This window comes from Oncorhynchus mykiss, chromosome 23, assembly GCF_057628025.1.
Source record: "Oncorhynchus mykiss isolate SJ-2025 chromosome 23, ASM5762802v1, whole genome shotgun sequence".
In the NCBI taxonomy this organism is placed as follows: domain Eukaryota; kingdom Metazoa; phylum Chordata; class Actinopteri; order Salmoniformes; family Salmonidae; genus Oncorhynchus; species Oncorhynchus mykiss.
The window spans coordinates 21359345-21381553 of record NC_143044.1 but is presented as its reverse complement, the minus strand read 5'-3'; the positions used below and the strand labels follow the sequence as shown (position 1 = coordinate 21381553).

General features: G+C 41.2%; 2 protein-coding genes and 1 long non-coding RNA gene across 10 annotated transcripts in view; 2 read left to right on the top strand and 1 right to left on the bottom strand.

Moving 5' to 3' along the window:
• Positions 1 to 5398: 5398 nt before the first annotated feature.
• Positions 5399 to 10104, top strand: LOC110502567 (ubiquitin-ribosomal protein eS31 fusion protein). The gene is made up of 6 exons (XM_036960158.2): positions 5399 to 5453; positions 5563 to 5627; positions 6103 to 6157; positions 6250 to 6335; positions 6967 to 7098; positions 9917 to 10104. The coding sequence occupies exons 2-6, from the start codon at positions 5580 to 5582 to the stop codon at positions 10064 to 10066; spliced, it is 471 nt and encodes a 156-aa protein (XP_036816053.1). The 5' UTR covers positions 5399 to 5453; positions 5563 to 5579; the 3' UTR covers positions 10067 to 10104.
• Positions 10105 to 11277: 1173 nt separating this feature from the next.
• LOC149972541 (uncharacterized) lies at positions 11278 to 20482 on the top strand. Its single transcript, XR_016490999.1, has 2 exons — positions 11278 to 11627; positions 18166 to 20482. It is a non-coding gene; the product is annotated as an uncharacterized LOC149972541 (long non-coding RNA).
• LOC110502565 (girdin) overlaps positions 19738 to 22209 on the bottom strand; it is a 93417-nt gene continuing 90945 nt past the window's right edge. For 5 of the 8 annotated variants that reach the window (XM_021580698.3, XM_090217055.1, XM_090217054.1 and 2 more), the window contains 2 exons: positions 21031 to 21127; positions 19738 to 20562 (listed from right to left, as the gene is read on the bottom strand). In XM_021580698.3, the coding sequence (XP_021436373.3) occupies positions 21066 to 21127 (62 nt within the window). In that variant the 3' untranslated portion in view covers positions 19738 to 20562; positions 21031 to 21065. Of the gene's footprint in view, positions 21128 to 22209 lie in introns of all 8 variants that reach the window. The other 3 variants (XM_036960150.2, XM_036960151.2, XM_036960156.2) reach the window with 1 other exon arrangement.

Genomic DNA, 22209 nt, shown 5'->3' with positions numbered 1-22209 from the left:
AGGCGTGCGTGTCCACGCAGTCATGGGTGAACAGGGAGTACAGGAGGGGGCTGAGCACGCACCCTTGTGGGGCCCCTGTGTTGAGGACCAGCAAAGTGGAGGTGTTGTTTCCTACCTTCACCACCTGGGGGCGTAGAGTCATGAAGTCCAGAACCCAGTTACACAGGGTGGGGTTCAGACCCAGGGCCCTGAGCTTAATGATGAGCTTGGAGGGTACTATGGTGTTGAATGCTGAGCTTTCTTACATTGGTATTCCTCTTGTCCAGATGGGATAGGGCAGTGCGATGGCGATTGTATCGTCTGTGGATCTATTGGGGTGGTGAGCAAATTGGAGTGCGTCTAGGGTAACAGTAGGGTAGAGGTGATATGATTCTTGACTAGTCTTTCAAAGCACTTCATGATGACAGAAGTGAGTGCTACTGGATGATAGTCATTTAGTTCAGTTACCTTTGTTCCTTTACCCAAGAAATCAATGGTGGACATCTTGAAGCATGTGGGGCAGCAGACTGGAATAGGGAGAGATTGAATATGTCCGTAAACACTCCAGGCAGCTGGTCTGCGCATGCTCTGAGGACACGGCTAGGGATGCTGTCTGGGCCGGCAGCCTTGTGAGGGTTAACACACTTAAATGTCTTACTCACGTCGGCCACGGAGAAGGAGGGCCCACACTCCTTGGTAGCGGGCCGCGTCGGTTGCACTGTTATCCTCAAAGCGGGTGAAGAAGGTGTTTAGCTTGTCCGGAAGCAAGACGTTAGTGTCCATGACGTGGCTGGTTTTCCCTTTCAAGTCCGTGATTGTCTGTATATCCTGCCACATACGGCAGGTAGCTTAGTGGATAGAGCGTTGGACTAGTAACCGAAAGGTTGCAAAATTGAATCCCCGAGCTGACAAGGTAAAAATCTGTCTTTCTGCCCCTAAACAAGGCAGTTAACCCACTGTTCCTAGGCCGTCATTGAAAAAAATAATTTGTTCTTAACTGCCTTGCCTAGTTAAATGGTAAAAATAAAAACATTTAAAAAAACATACGTCTTGTGTCTGAGCCGTTGAATTGCAACTTTACTTTGTCTCAATACTGACGTTTTACCTGTTTGATTACCTTATGAAGGGAATAACTACACTGTTTGTATTCGGCCATATTCTTAGTCACCTTGCCATGGTTAAATGTGATGGTTTGCGCTTTCAGTTTTGCGCGAATGCTGCCATCTATCCACGGTTTCTGATGTGGGTAGGTTTTAATAGTCACAGTGGCTACAACATCTCCTATACACTTCCTGATAAACTTAGTCACCGTATCAGTGTATTCGTCAATGTTCCTCTCAGAGGCTACCCGGAACACTGAAGTGACTCACTTGCCTTTCCTGAAGCTGGACAGCTCTTCTTTGACAGTCATAAGGGAGGTGAGCTGGGCCACCATGACCTTCAGTTTCCCATGCGACAGCTTGCCATCACAGTCACTCTTCTTTATGGCACAGATGAGCTCATCATACTCTTTCTTGAAGACGGTGAGAACTGTTTTTTTTTGTTGCAGTTGCATATTCAATTACCTGGTGAAAATCAAACAAGCAAGAGAAAGGCACAGCTAGTTATACAACAAGCCCAGGCATTCTAAGGTGCATAGGCCTACAAAAATGCTTGAGTGTTGATGCTGAAAACAAGGCGAAAGGGTATGGTTCTTTATTTTGATACCAAATGCAGAACTGTAAATTATGTAACGTTGCTCATCAGTCCCTCATCTGTATTCACCAAGAGATTCAAGGAAGTTATTGTCACTGGCAAATTTGGCAAGGTTCTTCTTCCATATTATTCTGTTGAGTGATCGAAGTTTCCAGCTCCAAACATAATTTTCTTGTTTTTCACTCCTTTCTTGGAAATGGTTTCAATAATCCAACACCAGACATGTTGCTGAGATGTCTGTCCAACGTGTCCAAACGGTAAACCGGAAGATTGCTATGGACATAAGGGTATTTTGTGTAGTTTTTTAAAAAATAGGGTGACCAGACGTTCCCGTTTTTGGTGGCCTGTCCTCGGCTGGAGCTGTCCCCGGAAATGTCCTCGTTTTTAACTGTGCGTTAAAAACAGACGGCAAAGTGAAATATTTTACTTGGCAAGAAAGACCGGGCAGCAGAGCCTACCGGTTGACGTCTCAGTCGCGTTGTGCTTGTTTCGTCCAGCAGAGGGGGCTGCTCGCTATAGCAGCTTCATTCGCTCTTCTTCTACTAACTACTTGCTCGCGATAGTTTTAGAGAAAACTGCCGTGGACAACTCGGCCAGAAGCTAGAAAGTATCAAGTGAATCCACAACATCACCACAAACGTATTTTCAAGCCAGGTAAGTTACAATCGTTTGAGATACTAGTTATGTTATACTGTCACAATGTATTATATAGATAGATGATCTACTCTATAAGGGTTTAAATAGGTTATGCTAGCTAAGTTAGCTACTGTTATGGTAGGTTAAAAAACGTTCACATGTAAACATGCAGTGGGCAGCCTATTTTGAAAATATGATTATATTAAATGAATGCACAAATAATTCTGAGAATATTTTTGTAGATTACAATTTTAATGGTTTGGCATTATAATAAGTAGTGTGAAAATATATTTAGAAATGTTCATGGATAACATTAGCAGTGGAGAGGAGGAAGACTGGATAGGAAGAGTGAAGGAGACAGAGGAGGAAAGGTAAAGATATGGTTACAGAGCCTGCCAATTTATTATTCCAAACAATATTTTTAAGATAAAATACAAAAATGAGGCAAGCAATGGGAATCTGTTAACCAGTGTTTTATCTAATAGTATGCTATTTATTAATACAGATTGGAGAGGAAGGAGAAGGAACAATTAAGGGAGTAAAAAGAGTGAAGCAAGGAGAGTGTGGAAGAGTGAGGTGGAAAGGTGAAGAGAAGGAAAGGAAGAAGAGTGAAGAAAAGAGGAGGAGAAGAAAAAGTTGAGAGCGTAAGAAGAGTGACCCAGGGAGAGTCAAGAAGAACAGACAGAGGAGATACAATGACTCTTTCCAAGAAACAGAAATGCACTTTTTATGAAACATGATGAGAGAATTTCCATTTATACGCTCAGGTCAAGACAATCGAATTGTTCACTGCACCCTTTGTAATTCCTCTCTTTCAATTGGCAGCTGGAGAAGAACGGCAGTGGTAGAACATCAGCAGACGAAAAAGCATAAAGCCTCTCTGTTTGCCCGTGTTGGTATGCCCTCTGTCACCACATTCTTCAAGAAGGTAGAGCCTTCCCAAGAAGAATATGATTTAGCTGTGCAGGAGGGTGTCTTTGCATACCACATACAGATCTATGGACTGCACAGCACAACTAACACGGAAGCTTTATGAGCCAAAGCTTACATGTCCTAGGACAAAATGTGACGCCATAGTGAGTAACGTGTTAGCAACATGGGCAACTACTTTGGTAATACAGGATCTAGACCAGGTTGAATTTGTGTCCCTGTCCATTAATGCGTCCAATCATGGACATGTAAAGCTGCTGCCAATAGTAGTCAGATATGTAAAATATATGATGGCAGCACATCTGTGGAAACAAAACTGCTTGATTTTGTTGAATTGAATGGAGCAGAGGAAATTACAGCTGAGGTCCTGGTGGTCATCCAAAAATGTAACCTGGAAAACATTCTCTGCTGACAACAAATACCAACTTTGGAGGACTGAATAGGCTGGGGAGGGTCAATGTCCATACCAAAGTTAAAAATGCTCTGCAGGGCGGCACAGTGGTCTAGGGCACTGCTAGCTGTGCTACCAGAGACTCTGGGTTCAAGCCCAGGCTCTGTCGCAGCAGGCCGCGACCGGGAGGTCCATGATTTTCACCTTCAGAGTTGAAAGACCGAAGGGCTTTATTGAGTTTGTTGGCCAGGAGTACCATAACATTTTAGGACACAGCAATGTTCGCTGGATGTCCATGCTCCCTGCTCTAGAAAGAGTGCTGAAAATGTATTTTGAAATCCTTTTTTATTTCTGAAGACAAATGCTCTGTTGTCCTGTGAACAATCTTCGAAGATCCACTGACTAAACTTTGGCTGGCCTTTGTCCATGGAAACTTGACCGTATTCAGTGACACGATCAAGATGCTTGGAGGCCAGGGCCACTGTGCTGTGGAGTCCGCTGCAATTCTGAGAAACGTTGAGGAAAAATTGACTACAAGACGTGATGACAACTTCATTCCAGTTTTGGTCAGAGGACTTCTGAGAGAACTAGAGGAAAATGGAGCCATGTGTAAAGAGAGCTTTCTCAAAACATCCCAATCATTCTTCACTACGGCTGTGAACTACTTGCAAGCATGGGGAAAGCACACAGATAATCTAAAAGATTTACATTATCTCCTTTTAAAAAGGCAACCTCTGCGTGAAGAGATCCAGAAGGCAGCAGGCACACTGCAGGATTTATGCCCCAATGTGACCATCAATGAGGATGCATTGTGTGACGAGGTTACTGGCCTGCAAGAGTTACTAAAGGGGGGATCGCTTGAAGAATGGAAAACATCTGAGACACTTCTTAGTCACAGATGGAGCATGGTGGTTACCCACTTCAAAGAGAATGACATCCCACACCTGGCTAGATTAGTGTTTGTTGTCATGTTCTTACCTGGAAGTAATGCACCAGTCGAGAGAGTGTTCTCCCAAATGAATGATCTATGGACAGCAGTAAGAAATAGGTTCACTGTTCCTACCATCAAGGCCATGCTTATTGTGAAGACAAACTTCAACCTCCCCTGCCAGGAGTTCATGGAGAAGCTGGCCAGAGACAGAGCAATCCTGAAAAAAATACATTCTTCTGAGAAATATACCAATGAGGTTGGTATAAATATATTATTTAGTTACCAATCTCATCAGCATCTTATTTCTTTATTATGTTAACTATTTCACATATACTATTGTCTGTTTTTTCAATTTTGCTCATGTTCTCTTCTGCTCTGATTCTACCAGGACCACTGAATGAATGGCTGTTCAGATCGGACAGTTTTGTCTGTAGTGTCTCTGTAATATAGTTGTTTTCTTTGTCTATCACAGTGTGCCTGTTAGACTAAATACATGAAATCAGAATTGTCCCCCATTATACTTCATAGATAATATCATTGGATATTTTAATTATATATTGACCGCCGAACTGGAAATGTCTCCGGTTTTCATTTCAGAAATCTGGTCACCTTATTTTAAAATCACTTCTTTTTTTTTAGGTGGGGGATTTCTCCCACAATATCTGTATATCTAAAAAAAGTAGCCAAACGGATTTGATATTTTCAGAAAAAAACTGATCTGGTTTGGGGTATGCACCTCGTGTAAAGTGTGATGTATTATGCATTTTTCTGAGGGGTGTTTTTGAACAGGCATTTTATTTGACGCCTACTCCCTGCAGATGAGCCGAGAAAACCCCGTCGCAGGCTTGGAAAGCCCTCTTCTCATGATCCGCCATTAGTAGGAGACCGGTGGTAAGATCGTGCTCTCTATTTTAAGCAATTATTTACCACAATAACGACATTGTAGATCGTGTTTTAGCTGATATATTTGTACTTACAACACTGTCGTTCTTGTGTGCAGGTGGATTGATCGCCAAGATGCAGATTTTCGTCAAAACCCTCACGGGGAAGACTATAACCCTCGAGGTGGGTACTTCGGATTTGGTGTAGCGCTTCCTGCCTCTAATAGCGGCGCATGCATTCTTTAGCAAACTAGCTGGCTAGGTAATACTTAAATCAGCCTATAGTGCGTTGTAGCAATTCACCAGATATAAACACCTTTGCAAGTTTCCCCATCTTTATTGGATAGTAGTTGTTAATAGCCTACCAGAACTTGCCGACATGGTAACCGGTCTTTTATTCTGAACTGCTAGCTAGTTGGCTACCAGTAGCTAACTACATTTTAGTAGCATGGCCCTGCGTATACACGTGTAAATGACCGGTACAGCTCAGCAACTTATCTTAGTTATCTAATAACATCGTCTGCTTTAATGTAGATGAGTCATTTATTGCCATTTGGCTGGTAGGTAGTTCATCAATACCCTGGGAATGAGTCGTCTTGGAACTGTTTAGTCTTCTTGCTAGCCATGTTAGCTACCTATTTTTCTAATATTATATGCAGGTTGAGCCTTCAGACACCATTGAAAATGTCAAGGCCAAAATCCAAGACAAAGAAGGTAATTGCACTTTTTATTTTTTATCCTCGTCGTCCTTGGAATTGCTTGAAGTGGTTGCATGAAAGATTGAACTCACCCTCTCGTCTCTCCAGGTATCCCTCCTGATCAGCAGAGGTTGATCTTTGCTGGTAAGCAGCTGGAGGATGGACGCACACTGTCCGACTACAACATTCAGAAGGTGAGCTGACATTTTCACCTTGGTAAACATTTGACAATACTACATTTTAGTAAATGTGTTGCAGGAAATAGAATACACCACTGAAGTCCACAACACCATTCCTGTAGACAAGGGGTTCTCAGCCTTGCTTTTATCTTAAAATGTTTCCGATCATATCTAAAAGTAATGCATGCTGAATTTTGGTCAAAATATGACATTTCAGAATGTTTTAATGTAACATATATTGCCATCAGAAATAATTGTTTGGTAGATTAGATACGGACACCATTGTTTTTCAGCAGTGTTTAATTTGACGTTTTAGTTTTTTAGCAGATGCTCTTATCCGGAGCTATTATGGTTAAGTGCCTTACTCAAGGGCACATTGCCATTTTTCACATAGATGGCTTTGGTTACTGGCCCAACGCTCTTAACCGCTAGGCTACCTGCCGACTCATTGTATTGCTATTTTCTCTGTATTTTAGTTCATTCTGGGACAGCTGTGAATACTCCTTAGGTTTATATTTGAATTTCTCACTACAATCATACAGCCCAAATAAGTATTTATTCTTAGATTGTCAGATGCCGCATTGACCACTGAAGCCATAGCCGTTTGTTGGTCTTTCTGGCTGAACTGAATTGCTTTTTCTTGCAGGAGTCCACTCTGCATTTGGTGCTGAGACTCCGTGGGGGTGCCAAAAAGAGGAAGAAGAAGTCCTACACCACTCCCAAAAAGAACAAGCACAAGAGGAAGAAGGTCAAGCTCGCAGTGCTCAAGTACTACAAGGTAAATGCGCTGGATCACAACCTGACCCATTTCCTTGATTGCTGATAACTAGTCTAGTAGATAACAAAAAAGTCTGGTATGCCAATTTGGCTGTCTACTGCCACTAGTCTCTAGTGCAGTGGATCTTAAACTTTTTCAGCTAGAGACCCAAATTAGAAATTGACCGGCCTCTCGTGGCCCATATTTTCCTTTGACCTAAATTAAGTACTATTATAAGATTCATTTTCATAACTCGACCCACCTCGCATGCCCAGGGCACACTTTGGGTCCTGACTAGAGGTCGGCCATTACACGGCCGATTAACCTGTTGTTATACCTCATCCCGGGCCCGGGAGCGTAATCATCAACTGACCCTAATTAGCATAACGCCACGCACATAAATATTACTAGAAAATATTCCTATTCATGAAAATCACAAGTGAAATATATTGAAACACAGCTTAGCCTTTTGTTAATCGCCCTGTCATCTCAGATTTTCAAAATATGCTTTACAGCCAAAGCAAGACAAGCATGCTCAGCTAGCATGTTCAGCTAGCAGCAGGTAACTTGGTCACAAATCAGAAAAGCAATCAAATTAAATCGTTTACCTTTGATGAGCTTTGGATGTTTTCACTCACGGGACTCTGTTAGATAGCAAATGTTCCTTTTTTCCAAAAATATTGTTTTTGTAGGCAAAATAGCTCCGTTTGTTCATCACGTTTGGCTGAGAAATCGACCTGAAATTGAGGTCATGAAAACGGCGAAAAATTCCAAATTAGCTCCATAATATCGACCGAAACATGGCAAACGTTGTTTATAATCAATCCTCAAGGTGTTTTTCAAATATCTATTCGATAATAAATCCACCGGGACAATTGTTTTTTCAGTAGGAGCGAAAGGAAAAATGGCTACCTCTGTATTTTACGCGAGAATCACTCAGAGCCATCAGGTGACCACTTACACAATGTAGCCGCTTACGCTTATTCTTCAACATAAAGGCGTAAAACTACGTCACAATGCTGTAGACACCTTGGGGAATACGTAGAAAAAGTAATCTGGTTGATAGCCCATTCACTGCTCAATAGGGACGCATCGGAATGCAGAGCTTTCAAAACACGAGTCACTTCCGGATTGGATTTTTCTCAGGCTTTCGCCTGCAATATCAGTTCTGTTATACTCAGACAATATTTTTAGTTTTGGAAACTTTAGTGTTTTCTATCCTAAGCTGTCAATTTTATGCATATTCTAGCATCTTGTCCTGACAAAATAGCCCGTTTACTTTGGGAATGGTATTTTTCCAAAAATGAAAATACTGCCCCGTTGTTACAAGAGGTTAATTAGGGCCGATTTCAAGTTTTCATAACAATTGGAAACCGGTATTTAATCTTTATTTAACTAGGCAAGTTAGTTAAGAAAACATTCTTATTTTCAATGACGGCCTAGGAACGGTGGGTTAACTGCCTCGTTCAGAGGCAGAACGACAGATTCTCACCGTGTCAGCTCGGGGGATTCAATCTTACAACCTTACATTTAACTAGTCCAACGCTATAACCACCTGCCTCGTTGCACTCCACAAGGAGCCTGTTACGAATGCAGTAAGGTAAGTTGCTAGCTAGCATTAACCTTAACTTATAAAAATCAATCATAATCACTAACTACACACATGGTTGATGATATTACTAGTTTGTCTAGCGTGTCCTGCGTTGCATATAATCTGACTGAGCATACAAGTATCTGACTGAGCGGTGGTAGGCAGCAGCAGGCCCGTAAGCATTCATTCAGCCAGCACTTTCGTGCGTTTTGCCAGCAGCTCGTCGTTGTGCGTCAAGCATTGCATTGTTTATGACTTCAAGCCTATCAACTCCCGAGATTCGGCTCGTGTAACTGATGTGAAATGGCTAGCTAGTTAGCAGGGTGCGCGCTAATAGCGTTTCAAATGTCACTCGCTCTGAGACTTGGAGTAGTTGTTCCCCTTGCTCTGCATGGGTAACGTTGCTTCGAGGGTGGCTGTTGTCGTTGTGTTCCTGGTTCGAGCCCAGGGAGGAGTGAGAAGAGGGACGGATGCTATACTGTTACACTGGCAATACTAAAGTGCCTATAAGAACATCCAATAGTCAAAGGTTAATGAAATACAAACGGTATAGCGGGAAATAGTCCTATAATTCCTATAATAACTACAACCTAAAACTTCTTACCTGGGAATATTGAAGGCTCATGTTAAAAGGAACCACCAGCTTTCATATGTTCCCATGTTCTGAGCAAGGAACTTAAACGTTAGCTTTCTTACATGGCACTTTTACTTTCTTCTCGTGTTATTTAAACCACATTGAACATGTTTCATTATTTGAGGCTAAATTGATTTTGTTGTATTATATTAAGTTAAAATAAGTTCATTCAGTATTGTTGTAATTGTCATTATTACAAATGCATTTTTTTTTTTAATTGTCCCATTAATCGGTATCGGCTTTTTTTGGTCCATCAATAATCGGTATCGGCTTTGAAAAATCATAATTGGTCGACCTCCAGTCCTGACCCATTTGTTTAAAAATCCTTGGTCTAGTGAATGGAGCCAGCATTTGTTTTGTAGACATTTGTTAATGGCTCCAGAAGCCATATAAAAAATCGTATGTACATAGGCCATGTTTATTAGGCATAAACAAAGCTAATTTTAAAAAGAATATTCAGACTTACTGTGGTGTCAAATTCCTTGTCATCACACCTCATTAAGATATAATTGGTTTTCTGTTGCAAAACATTTGCTGTTGTGCTCTACTGAACACAGCAGCCACTCTCATTTGTGTGTGTTGCTATACTTATGGCTTCCATGGTGTATCTTCAGGTTGATGAAAATGGCAAGATCCACCGTCTGCGTCGTGAGTGTCCAGCTGAAGAGTGTGGTGCTGGTGTGTTCATGGCCAGCCACTTCGATAGGCACTATTGTGGCAAGTGCTGCCTCACTTACTGCTTCAACAAGCCAGAGGACAAGTAAACCAATGGAATGGACTAAATAAAATGTTTCATCAATCACCGAGGGCTTGATTCCTATTTTTTTCACACTGGATATGAATGAGATGGGTAACCAATATCACATTTCCGGAGGATTATTATTACCAGGGTTACAAGTAGTCATTGGTTTAAGCATTAGCATTTTCTAAATATGGTCTTGGTGTGGGCCTATTTTAAATGGAACCTTTTCTTAACTGACTTGCTTAGTTAAATAAGTTTGTATTTACAATGATGGCCTACCGGGAAACAGTGCGTTGTTCAGGGGCAGAATGCCAGATATTTACCTTGTCAGCTCGGGGATTTGATCTAGCAACCTATCAGTTTCTGGCCCAACGCTCCTAACCACTGGGCTACCTACTGCCCAGTGGTTGTTTTTGAACCGAACTTTGTTCTTTCTGAAGTACAGTGACTTCAGAAAGTATTCACAACCCACAATGGGTGAAGGGGCCGACAGCACTGCATCTGTGCAAGAGGTGTCACTACAAACCCTGGTTCGATTACAGGCTGCAACACAACCAGCCATGAGTGGGCGGTGCACAATTGGCAGTATTTGTAAAAAAAATATGTAAATTACATCTGCAAACATGTAATATAAGTATTAACATCCTTTTGCTATGACACTCTAAATTGAACTCTGGCGCATCCAATTTGATTGTCCTTGATGTTGTTACAACTTCATTGGACATGATTTAGAAAGGAACACCTGTATAAATGTCCCAATGTTGACAGTGCATGTCAGAGCAGAAACTATACAATGAAACTCAGTTCTCAGAATTGTGATGGGGTGTATCTGGGGAATGGTATAAAACAATTTCTAGATTAAAAGTTTATCCCTGGGAAACTGAAAAAATATGGAAATACCAAGATTGCATAGAGCTTACCAAATTGGGCAAGAATGACCTTGGTCAGGGAGGTGACCAAGAACCCCATACACGCTCTTGACAGTGCTGAGGTGGTTGAAACCAGCCAGAACGTAAAGTTACAACAGCACTTCACCAATCTGGGCTTTATGGGAGAGTGGCCAGACAGAATCCACTCCAGAGGAAAAAGACATGTGAAAGACCGCATAAGGCAAAATATTGGTTTAATGAGACAAATTGAACTCTGGCCTGAATTGAAAGCGCTGTCTGGAGAGAACCTAGCCCTTAATTAAGACAACGTTACACTACATTGGGTTAGTGTTCCCACACGGTCATATCTCGATGTAACAGCGCTTGTTTACGGAAAACACGAGACGAGCACCTGTGCTAATTAGCTATCGAGCATGCTCCGAACACCTGTGTGTGTGTGTGTAAGTGTAGCTTCGTTGGAGGCATAGCTGGATGGAGCTGTGAAAAAACTGCTACATTTAATGTATCGTTTTTATTTGAAAGATTCTTTCTCGCTGGTGAGTGATAAGGGCAAGGGCGCAACTTCGATTTTAGTCGTTTTTTGGAGGGCATCTAAAGCTAATGTCCTGCATTTTTACCCAATCTAACATGACCCATGGCCCTTCTAGCCGTGTCTATTTAGCAAAAAAAAAACATGCCCAGTCATCAAGCAAGGTAAGAGATGATTAAATGTTTCTTTCAAATAGGTTACATGTCATTAAACGGCAAAAAAAACTAAATAGGTCAGGAGCCAGACAGGGAGCCTAACACCATGCCCAAAACTGACGCGCTCGCAAATTGATTTTGTCCCCCCACAACAGAAGCGTTCATGACATGCAGGTTGGAATATCCAAACAAACTCTGAACCAAATATATTAATTTGGTGGACAGGTCGAAAAGCATGAAACATTTATGCCAATTTAACTAGCTTGCAGTTGTCAACTAATTTGTCCTATTTAGATTGCTAGCTAATTTGTCCTGGGATATACACAGTTATTTTACCTGAAATACAAGGTCCTCTACTCCGACAATTAATCCACACATAAAACGGTCAACCAAATAATTTATCGTAATCTCTCCTTCCAGTCTTTTTCTTATTTAGACTTAATATGGCGATTGGTGTAACGGATGTGAAACGGCTAGCTTAGTTAGCTTGGGCGCTAAATAGCGTTTCAATCAGTGACGTCACTTGCTCTGAGACCTTGAAGTAGTAGTTCCCCTTGCGCTGCAAGGGCCGCGGCTTTTGTGGAGCGATGGGTAACGATGCTTCGAGGGTGACTGTTGATGTGTGCAGAAGGTCCCTAGTTCGCGCCCGGGTATGGGCGAGGGGACGGTCTAAATTTGTACTGTTACATTGGCAACTAACTTTCATTATCAAATAAAATGTTGTTAGTCACATGCGCCGAATACAACAGTTGTAGGTAGACCTTACAGTGAAATGCTTACTTACGAGCCGTAACCAACAATGCCGTTTAAAAAAATACGGATAAGAAATAAAAGTAACAAGTAATTTAAAGAGCAGCAGTAAAATAACAATAGGGAGACTAGACTATTACCACAACTATCACTATTACCACTACCACTATTACCACAACCGACCTCATCTTTTAATAACCCACGTGGGTATAACCAATGAAGAGATGGCATGTGGCCATATGCTTCTAAGTGTGTTCTAGGCCACAAATAGAAGCAACTTCTATTTTCGCGCCTGGCAACGCAAACAAACGCTCATTGGCGCTCGTGAGTAGTGTGGGTGCACTGATTGAATAACGTTAATGTGTACATTTATTTTGCGATGCAAGCAGTGTGGTGAGCATGTAAGAAGGAACGAAAATGAATCATTTCAAGGCTATAGTCTACAAAGAAATACATTATGAAGCATTTGCGAGTGCAACACACTACGCTGGTAGCGACATAAAGCCCTTGTCATTTAAACATTTCGTTGTATTAAATAATTAGTCTATAAATTGCGCATATAGGCTGTGACTTGGAACTAATACAAATTAAACGAACAATGACTCATTAGTGCCTTTGAATTCATTTTAAGAATTCATTTTTAGAAACACAAGTTTGGTCTGTGCCTTCAGGCTCATGCGATGGGGAGCAGGCCAGCAGGGGAGAATACCCTCTCCACACTTGCAGAGCCACTGGGGATGCTCAACACCTTTTTGGCCACTCTTGCCAGGCTGGGCAGAGATGCAGAGTTGTTTATTTTTCTATATTCTAGGCGATTCTGTGCTTCCAACGTTGTGGCAACAGTTGGTACAGTGCCTTGCGAAAGTATTCGGTCCCCTTGAACTTTGCAACCTTTTGCCACATTTCAGGCTTCAAACATAAAGATATAAAACTGTATTTTTTGTGAAGAATCAACAACAAGTGGGACAATCATGAAGTGGTTCACTTCGGTTCAGGGCTATGAGATACATAGGGTCGAGGGTGGTCTGCCGGGCATTGGGATGACAACCCAACTCGGGATGAGGAGGGCTTTTAGCAGGTGGAATAGTAGGGACCAATTGGAGGTTTACTTAGTAGCAATGCAAATATCATGGTACAGCTATATAGACACTCAATCATTATGTTACTTTTTAATGGTACGTTTACAAACATATATTTTGATAAAAATAATTGAAAGTTGTCTCATTATAGTAAGTGGTGAAATAAGTATAGTCAGTTACAATTGTAATGGCCTAGCAGAAAATAAGAAAAGACGATCAGTATTTACCGGGCTAAAAGAGAAGGAATATAATATCTATTGTTTACAGGAATCTCATTCAACAATTTAGATGAAGTTTTGTGGAAAAATAACGGACAGATCCTCAAGGTAGATGCATTATTTGAAATATGTTATTGGACAATAAACAGATATGGCTTATTAACCTATATGGTCCGAATAATGATGATCCAAGCTTCTTTGAAAATATTTATAAGAATTTATCAACTCTACAAGCAACACTAGACTATTATTATGGTGGGAGATTTTAATACGGTCTTAAATACAGTGCCTTGCGAAAGTATTCGGCCCCCTTGAACTTTGCGACCTTTTGCCACATTTCAGGCATCAAACATAAAGATATAAAACTGTATTTTTTTGTGAAGAATCAACAACAAGTGGGACACAATCATGAAGTGGAACGACATTTATTGGATATTTCAAACTTTTTTAACAAATCAAAAACTGTAAAATTGGGCGTGCAAAATTATTCAGCCCCCTTAAGTTAATACTTTGTAGCGCCACCTTTTGCTGCGATTACAGCTGTAAGTCGCTTGGGGTATGTCTCTATCAGTTTTGCACATCGAGAGACTGACATTTTTTCCCATTCCTCCTTGCAAAACAGCTCGAGCTCAGTGAGGTTGGATGGAGAGCATTTGTGAACAGCAGTTTTCAGTTCTTTCCACAGATTCTCGATTGGATTCAGGTCTGGACTTTGACTTGGCCATTCTAACACCTGGATATGTTTATTTTTGAACCATTCCATTGTAGATTTTGCTTTATGTTTTGGATCATTGTCTTGTTGGAAGACAAATCTCCATCCCAGTCTCAGGTCTTTTGCAGACTCCATCAGGTTTTCTTCCAGAATGGTCCTGTATTTGGCTCCATCCATCTTCCCATCAATTTTAACCATCTTCCCTGTCCCTGCTGAAGAAAAGCAGGCCCAAACCATGATGCTGCCACCACCATGTTTGACAGTGGGGATGGTGTGTTCCGCTGTGTTGCTTTTACGCCAAACATAACGTTTTGCATTGTTGCCAAAAAGTTCAATTTTGGTTTCATCTGACCAGAGCACCTTCTTCCACATGTTTGGTGTGTCTTCCAGGTGTCTTGTGGCAAACTTTAAACAACACTTTTTATGGATATCTTTAAGAAATGGCTTTCTTCTTGCCACTCTTCCATAAAGGCCATATTTGTGCAATATACGACTGATTGTTGTCCTATGGACAGAGTCTCCCACCTCAGCTGTAGATCTCTGCAGTTCATCCAGAGTGATCACGGGCCTCTTGGCTGCATCTCTGATCAGTCTTCTCCTTGTATGAGCTGAAAGTTTAGAGGGACGGCCAGGTCTTGGTAGATTTGCAGTGGTCTGATACTCCTTCCATTTCAATATTATCGCTTGCACAGTGCTCCTTGGGATGTTTAAAGCTTGGGAAATCTTTTTGTATCCAAATCCGGCTTTAAACTTCTTCACAACAGTATCTCGGACCTGCCTGGTGTGTTCCTTGTTCTTCATGATGCTCTCTGCGCTTTTAACGGACCTCTGTGACTATCACAGTGCAGATGCATTTATACGGAGACTTGATTACACACAGGTGGATTGTATTTATCATCATTAGTCATTTAGGTCAACATTGGACCATTCAGAGATCCTCACTGAACTTCTGGAGAGAGTTTGCTGCACTGAAAGTAAAGGGGCTGAATAATTTTGCACGCCCAATTTTTCAGTTTTTGATTTGTTAAAAAAGTTTGAAATATCCAATAAATGTCATTCCACTTCATGATTGTGTCCCACTTGTTGTTGATTCTTCACAAAAAAATACAGTTTTATATCTTTATGTTTAAAGCCTGAAATGTGGCAAAAGGTCGCAAAGTTCAAGGGGGCCGAATACTTTCGCAAGGCATTGTATGTATAAGCTGGAAATACAGGCCCAAGTGTTGTTGTTCAGTAGGTTGCTCCAATTGGGGGGGAGGGGTGGTAGGGTTGGAGGGTAATCAAGGACATGTATATATATATAAATAAATGCAAGCTATGTATTTATGTGTGTGTGTGTATATTTGCAAAAAATAGACATAGGGGATTGGAAGTGAACAGACATTTACATTGATGGAAGCTACAATCTATCTGCAATATTAAAGCTGATCTACCCCCTTAATTTAAAAAATTATAATGTTCATAAATAAATACGTTTGGGGTAGGCCCTTTCCTGTTTCAGCATGACAATGCCCCTGTGCACAAAGCAAGGTGAATGGAGAAGGAAAAATGGTTTGTTGAGATCAGTGTAACAGAACTTGACTTGCCTGCACAGAGCCCTGACCTCAACCCCATTGAACACCTTTGGGATGAATTGGAAAGCCGACTGCGAGCCAGGCCTAATCGCCCAACATCAGTGCCCGAACTCCCTAATGTTCGTGGCTGAACGGAAGCAAGTCCCCGCAGCAATGTTCCAACATCTAGTTGAAATCCTTATCAGAAGAGTGGAGGCTGTTATAGCAGCAAAGGGGGGGGGGGGGGGGGGGGGGGGGGGGACCGACTCCATATTAATGCCCATGAATTTGGAATGAGATGTTCCACGGACAGGTGTACACACACTTTTGGTCATGTAGTGCATATATATGCACACACCGGACATTTGCTCGTCCTAATATTTCTTAATTCCATTCTTTTACATTTTAGATGTGTATTGTTAGATATTACTGCACTGCAGTGGTGTAAAGTGCTTAAGTAAAAATACTTTATAAACTACTACTTAAGTCATTTTGGGGGTATCTGTACTTTACTATTTATATTTTTGACAACTTTTACTTCACTACATTCCTAAAGAAAATGGTTTACCTTTTACTCCATAGATTTTCCCTGACACCCAAAAGTACTCGTTACATTTTGAATGCTCAAGAGAACATCCCTGGTAGTCACTACTGCCTCATCTGGTGGACTCTCTAAACACATGCTTCCTTTGTAAATTATGTCTGAGTGTTGGAGCGTGTCCCTGGCTTTCCATAAATAAAAAAATCCAATGGTGCTGTCTAGTACTTGTACTTTTGATATAAGTATATTTAAAACCATATTTTTAGACTTTTACTCTAGTATTTTACTGGGTGACTCATTTTTACTTGAGTCATTTTCTATTAAGGCATCTTTACTTTTACTCAAGTATGAAAATTGGAAAAGGTACCCCTCACTGTTGCACTGTTGGAGCTCGGAACACAAGCATTTCGCTACACCCGCAATAACATCTGCTAAATATGTGTATGAGACCAAAAAATTGATATTACTTTCGCTTTGGTCTTCCAGCAAAATGTGGTTAGGAAACGTTGCAAAAAAGCCGCTCTAACTGCGATGTGAATAGACTACAATCAGCAGCCATCCGCATAGAATGCGCTCATAAATTCACTGCTACTCACAGAATGTTTGAGATCTCAAGTTATGATGCTGCGTGCACTTCATCAAATGCTTGCAGTTGAATAACCAATATGCGCGACTTTTGTTCTTTTCCTGTGTTTGATCCAGACTGTTGTCACCTGCAGCAAAACCACACCACGTAATGAATTGAATCTGACCGAGACCACCCTTTTGAGCGAACCGCGGTGCGCTGTTTAATGCTCTCCCGAGTGCGGATAGTGTACACACCGTTCCAAACGAACCAAACTATTGGGGTAAATGCACCAGAGTTCAGAAAAACCATACAAAACAATGTGTGAATGGCCTATATAATTCAGTCACTCATCCTATATAAAAATCTATGATCAATCCGGGATCATGTTAGAATTTGTGCTTTTTCAATGTGTAGAAAGTTTCAGTTTTCCAGCTAATTACCTGCAATTCTACCCATTTAGCCATGGGGTGGAGACATTTTTGCAGTATTAAAGCTAAATTCCTGCGATTTTGCACATTTGTAATGACTTATGTCACAATATGATATGAGTGAGAATGACAAACAATCAATGAATGGAGGTCCCCTGGGCTACATGAACAACCAAACAAACAATTGTTAGCTGGCATGGCTAATTGAGTGACTGTCAGCGACTGACATAAGAGCAAACTGCTGATGCAAAACCATTTTTTGAGACCCAGACTGAGTTCCACTAAAAAAATATACAAAATTTGGTTGGGGGCCTGAAGTGACCGCTTATGTCGCTTACGCCTGGAACCACCCCTGGGTTTAAGGTGGAAAATATAATTATCCTGCATGTCAGAGAATCAAATCTTCAATTTCATACATTTATCATATGTTCCCTCACATCTCTTATATTTGGCTTCAGTTCATTGTTCCCTCTGATTTATGATAGGGTTGCATTACATTTTTTTGTGTCTAAAGTGGCCTCTCCTGTGCTGATCTATAAACAGTCTAGGTGAAAGCAGTAGGATAGATGCCAACTGGGAATATTATTTTACATTGCAGTGCAGATGAAACAAGAAAAGGAGATGAAGCCATTTTAGACTTGAGATATCAGAGTAACATATGTCCTCTGACCTGGTGTAAATGTATTTTTCTCCCTTAGGTATTCACCCTGAAAGAGATGATGCCGGGCCTCCCGAGTGGCGCAGCGGTCTAAGGCACCGCAGTGCTAGAGGTGTCACTACAGATCCAGGTTCGAGGTCAGGCTGTGTCGCAGCCGCCTGCGACCGGGAGACCCATGAGCCGGCGCACAATTTGCCCGGCGCCGTCCGGGTTAGGGGAGAGTTTGGCTGGCCGGGATGTCCTTGTTCATTGCTCTCTATCGACTCCTGTGGCGGGGCGGGCGCAGTGCACACTGACACGGTCGCCAATTGGACAGTGTTTGCTCCAACACATTGCTGCGGCTGGCTTCCAGGTTAAGCAAGCAATGTGTCAAGAAGCAGGTGCTGCTTGGCAGGGTCGTGTTTTGGAGGATGCATAGCTTTCGACCATGGCCTCTCCCGAGTCCGTACGGGTGTTGCAACAATGGGCCAAGACTAACTACAAATTGTAGAAAAAGGGGTAAAAAGTACAACAACAGAAAAAAGACCTCAAGAGTGGAGAAGTCATCAATAACCTCTTCCTGATAGACAAGGGCCTGTAACTAGTGATCGTCTGGTCAACCTTAACAGCCTGGCTAAGAATCTAGGATTGGGCAGTGGCAACCTGTGCTACGCTATGGTGGAAAAACTAAAAGTTGGGCCAAGGCTGTGCCACTGCCCTGGAACTATTCTGTGACAAGGACCAGAGCGTCAAATTGTCCTGGACAGCGACCTGGTCAACGACCTGGTCAACATAGGCCATGAGCGTGCACGTTCATCCTATTACCAATGCTTCCATTATGGGACTAAAGCTAGAGGATCTGACATTTTTAAAGGACACAGGACATGAACCAGTTCTTCAGAGCTTTAAATACCTTGAAATTAACACACTATTCTGGCAGACTGTGTTTTGTCTTGGTACAAGGATTTATTTCAAAGTTATTTACCTTTGTGCCTTTTAACCTTAGGTGAAAATTGTAACAATGCCCATTTCTCTAACTTTTGGGACAGAATAAGGTCTGGAGAGTCCTTATTTTCTATGGGCAAGAGAGCAGTCTTGATTGTTGGTTATATGTGGATGGTTGATAGACAATGTAGTAGTGATTATGGTGGTTGCATCCTCGTATCTCCCTCCGCAAGATCTAGTCATTTACACCTTTGACACAATTACTGCAGACACGGAATATTGATTATCCACTCATACCCCCCCCCCCCCCCCAAAAAATGTGGTTATACTCTGGTGTATACCTCATCGCACAGACTACACCATTGAGTTGCCAAAGTATCCGTTTTATGTAGGCTAATGGATAACTCAAGCTTTGTCGATCCAGTAAATGGACATCTGGGATATTTCTATTCATTATATAAAAGTAATACAAGATTAATTTGAAGATGATTTTAAGCGCCTTGCATTCGTCTGTCCATAGAAATCATGACATTGCTTTGGTCCAATATCCCAACAACTTTAGCTGGTGAGATTTCCTGATTCCATAAACACAGACAAAAATCAATCATTCATCAGGGGAAGAATAGATGACTTGAGGGTCACAGTCCTTTATATGATGAAGATGAAATGACACAAGATTCTTCTGGAATTTTTATCACAAATGGATTTATGTAAAAGTGGAAAAGGAAATGAACACTAGGTCATCATCACAGACATAAATCTGATAGTAGCCACATACATACTGTAGACCTATACAAAGCTGTGCCATTCAGCTCACACAACCTTCATGATTGACATACAATCCAATCACAGTTGGCATGGCTTCCCACGAGTCATTTTGGCATTTCAGAGGAACACAACTTAAAACAATCATCCATTCTGATTGGAAGAAAAGCATGTTGATTGCTCCATGCACATTGTGGTTGACCTTGTTCTGTGCCCACATGCATTTTTTTCCCTTCTGTGCAGATTGTTGAATGTAGACATCAGTTGTTCCTCAGAAAGATGCTGCATGTGTATGCTCATTTACAAAAAAAAGTATAATTAGCATCAATTGGCAGACAGAAAAAATCCAGCTGATTCAAAGTCACACAGAGGACAAGGAGTCTTCAGGGTCTAGTTTAAGTTCACCCATTTGGCTTTGCGTGAACATTGGCACTAACAGTATGTCCGTGTAGAGTGCATGTTAGCAGTCTGTCACACCATAGCAGTGTAATTTACCAGAAAGTCAGTTATAGAAAAACTATTGTTGCCACATGCTGCGTCTTAAGTTTTATTTCCTTGATTCAAGGAGAAAAAAATATGTTTACTTTTCTTTATTGAAGCATTGATTTTTTGTTAAAAAAAAAAAAGAATATATAAAGATACATCATTTTGTTTTACACAATCTTTTTTCACACTGAAGACCATCTCAGTAGATCAACTTTTAAATGGCTTCAGAGTCAGACAAACAGCTTGAAGGTCACTTTTCTCTCTGAGTTGGAGGCAGGCAGAAGAGTGAAGAGAGAAGAGGACAGAAAACGAGGTTAGCGGCAGATGACATCAGAGAAGAGGATGAACATATATATGGACGCACTGGAAAGCAGTCTACATGCATTGACAGGGAGGGGTTTCAGCTGCTTGACCCACAATCCATGCAGCACTGCAGATAAGCTCACAAAGGGATCACAACCTCCTATAGAGCCACCAGTGTTTTTCCTGAATACCAGCAGAGAAAAGTAAAAGAAAAGCCAGCTATAAACACGTTACACTGAGGAACAGGGAGGGAGTGTAGCAGGTCAGGACCTCCTGTTATTAGGGACGCCATGCAGACCAGGCTCCATTCATGTGCCCTTTACAACACCAGCATAGCATAAGCAAGCATGAACAGGATGGGACATCTGTTAAGCCACCGGGTTACCATGGAGCACACCCCTCCCACTGGACTCAGAGCAGCACTCACCACTTGAGCTCATAACGGTAGCCGATGAGTAATGTTTAGGAGCTTTGTTGCTCCCCACTGCTTTTTGACTTTCTGCGCTCTTGTAACACTTCCACATCTGCAGAACAAAGGCATGTCATATTACATCGGAATAAAGGCCGAAGTTAGTTTATACACAAGATAAATACAATAAAACTATTTCAAACGGCAAATACATAAAGCAGAAATAAAAATCTAACTAACATTACTACTCCTACTGCTTGTGCATACACGAGTGCTTTCTGTCCTTGAATATAACTTCATATTTAAAAAAATAATGTTTGTACAAGGTGTAGTCAGTCTACAATAATTCATAACCTAAAATGTGTTATTGTGCAATTGGAATTTGTATTGTGGCCATGAGCATTCAAGAGTTTACCCAGATCCAATACCATGACAACCAAGAGTAGAGGAATCTTCATTCACAAAATAATCTGGCCATCATATTTGTCTCAATTGCAAATTTCTCTCACCATTATGTATACTGTCTCAGAGCAACAAAAACACAAGACTCAACTATCTTTAAAACGCTCTCTCTCAAACGCTTAACATTGCTCTCAGCTCATTTTGTGAATTACGTTTCCTCAAAAACAATCCCTTAACCCCAATTCACCCAATCTGAATCCCCACATTGAGAGGGGTTTGATCAGAAAAAGAAATGGAACAGAAAAATGTGTCATATGCACAAAACAAAAAAACAAAACGCAGAGCATCAGAACAAACCAAGACAGAATAAAGCCATGCAGTTCAGTGAATATGCATTGAGATTGATAATGCAATGTGACAGTACTTTAGAGAGGACAGAGTTCTCCCACATACCAAACACCCAATAAGATAGATAGATAATCTAATTTTAATAGATGTGAAACTGCTTTCCTCAGAAGGGCTAGATTACATAATGACTCCATAAATAGCGCTTATTGGCAGTTAATGTGTTCCTCAGTCAGCCTATCATGGGACGTGTTCTACAAGCCTCATTGCTTTATTATTAAACAGAGCTCCATTCTAATTCTGGAGGACTTCTGACATGATGTTTTAAAGATGCACTGAACATCCAAATGATAGTTAATGTAGCTTTGCAGCATGTTTTCTGGAGATGTATTTGTGATTAGAAAAGAAATAGCAAATAATGAATAAAATAACTAGAACAGCTATTGATGT

Excerpts from the sequence above, each read along its gene's own strand:
- LOC110502567 (XM_036960158.2), top strand. The coding sequence starts at position 5,580 with ATGCAGATTTTCGTCAAAACCCTCACGGGGAAGACTATAACCCTCGAG. Across the intron at positions 5,628-6,102 it reads GGAAGACTATAACCCTCGAG|GTTGAGCCTTCAGACACCAT; the intron begins GTGGGTACTTCG and ends TATTATATGCAG. Across the intron at positions 6,336-6,966 it reads CCGACTACAACATTCAGAAG|GAGTCCACTCTGCATTTGGT; the intron begins GTGAGCTGACAT and ends TTTTTCTTGCAG.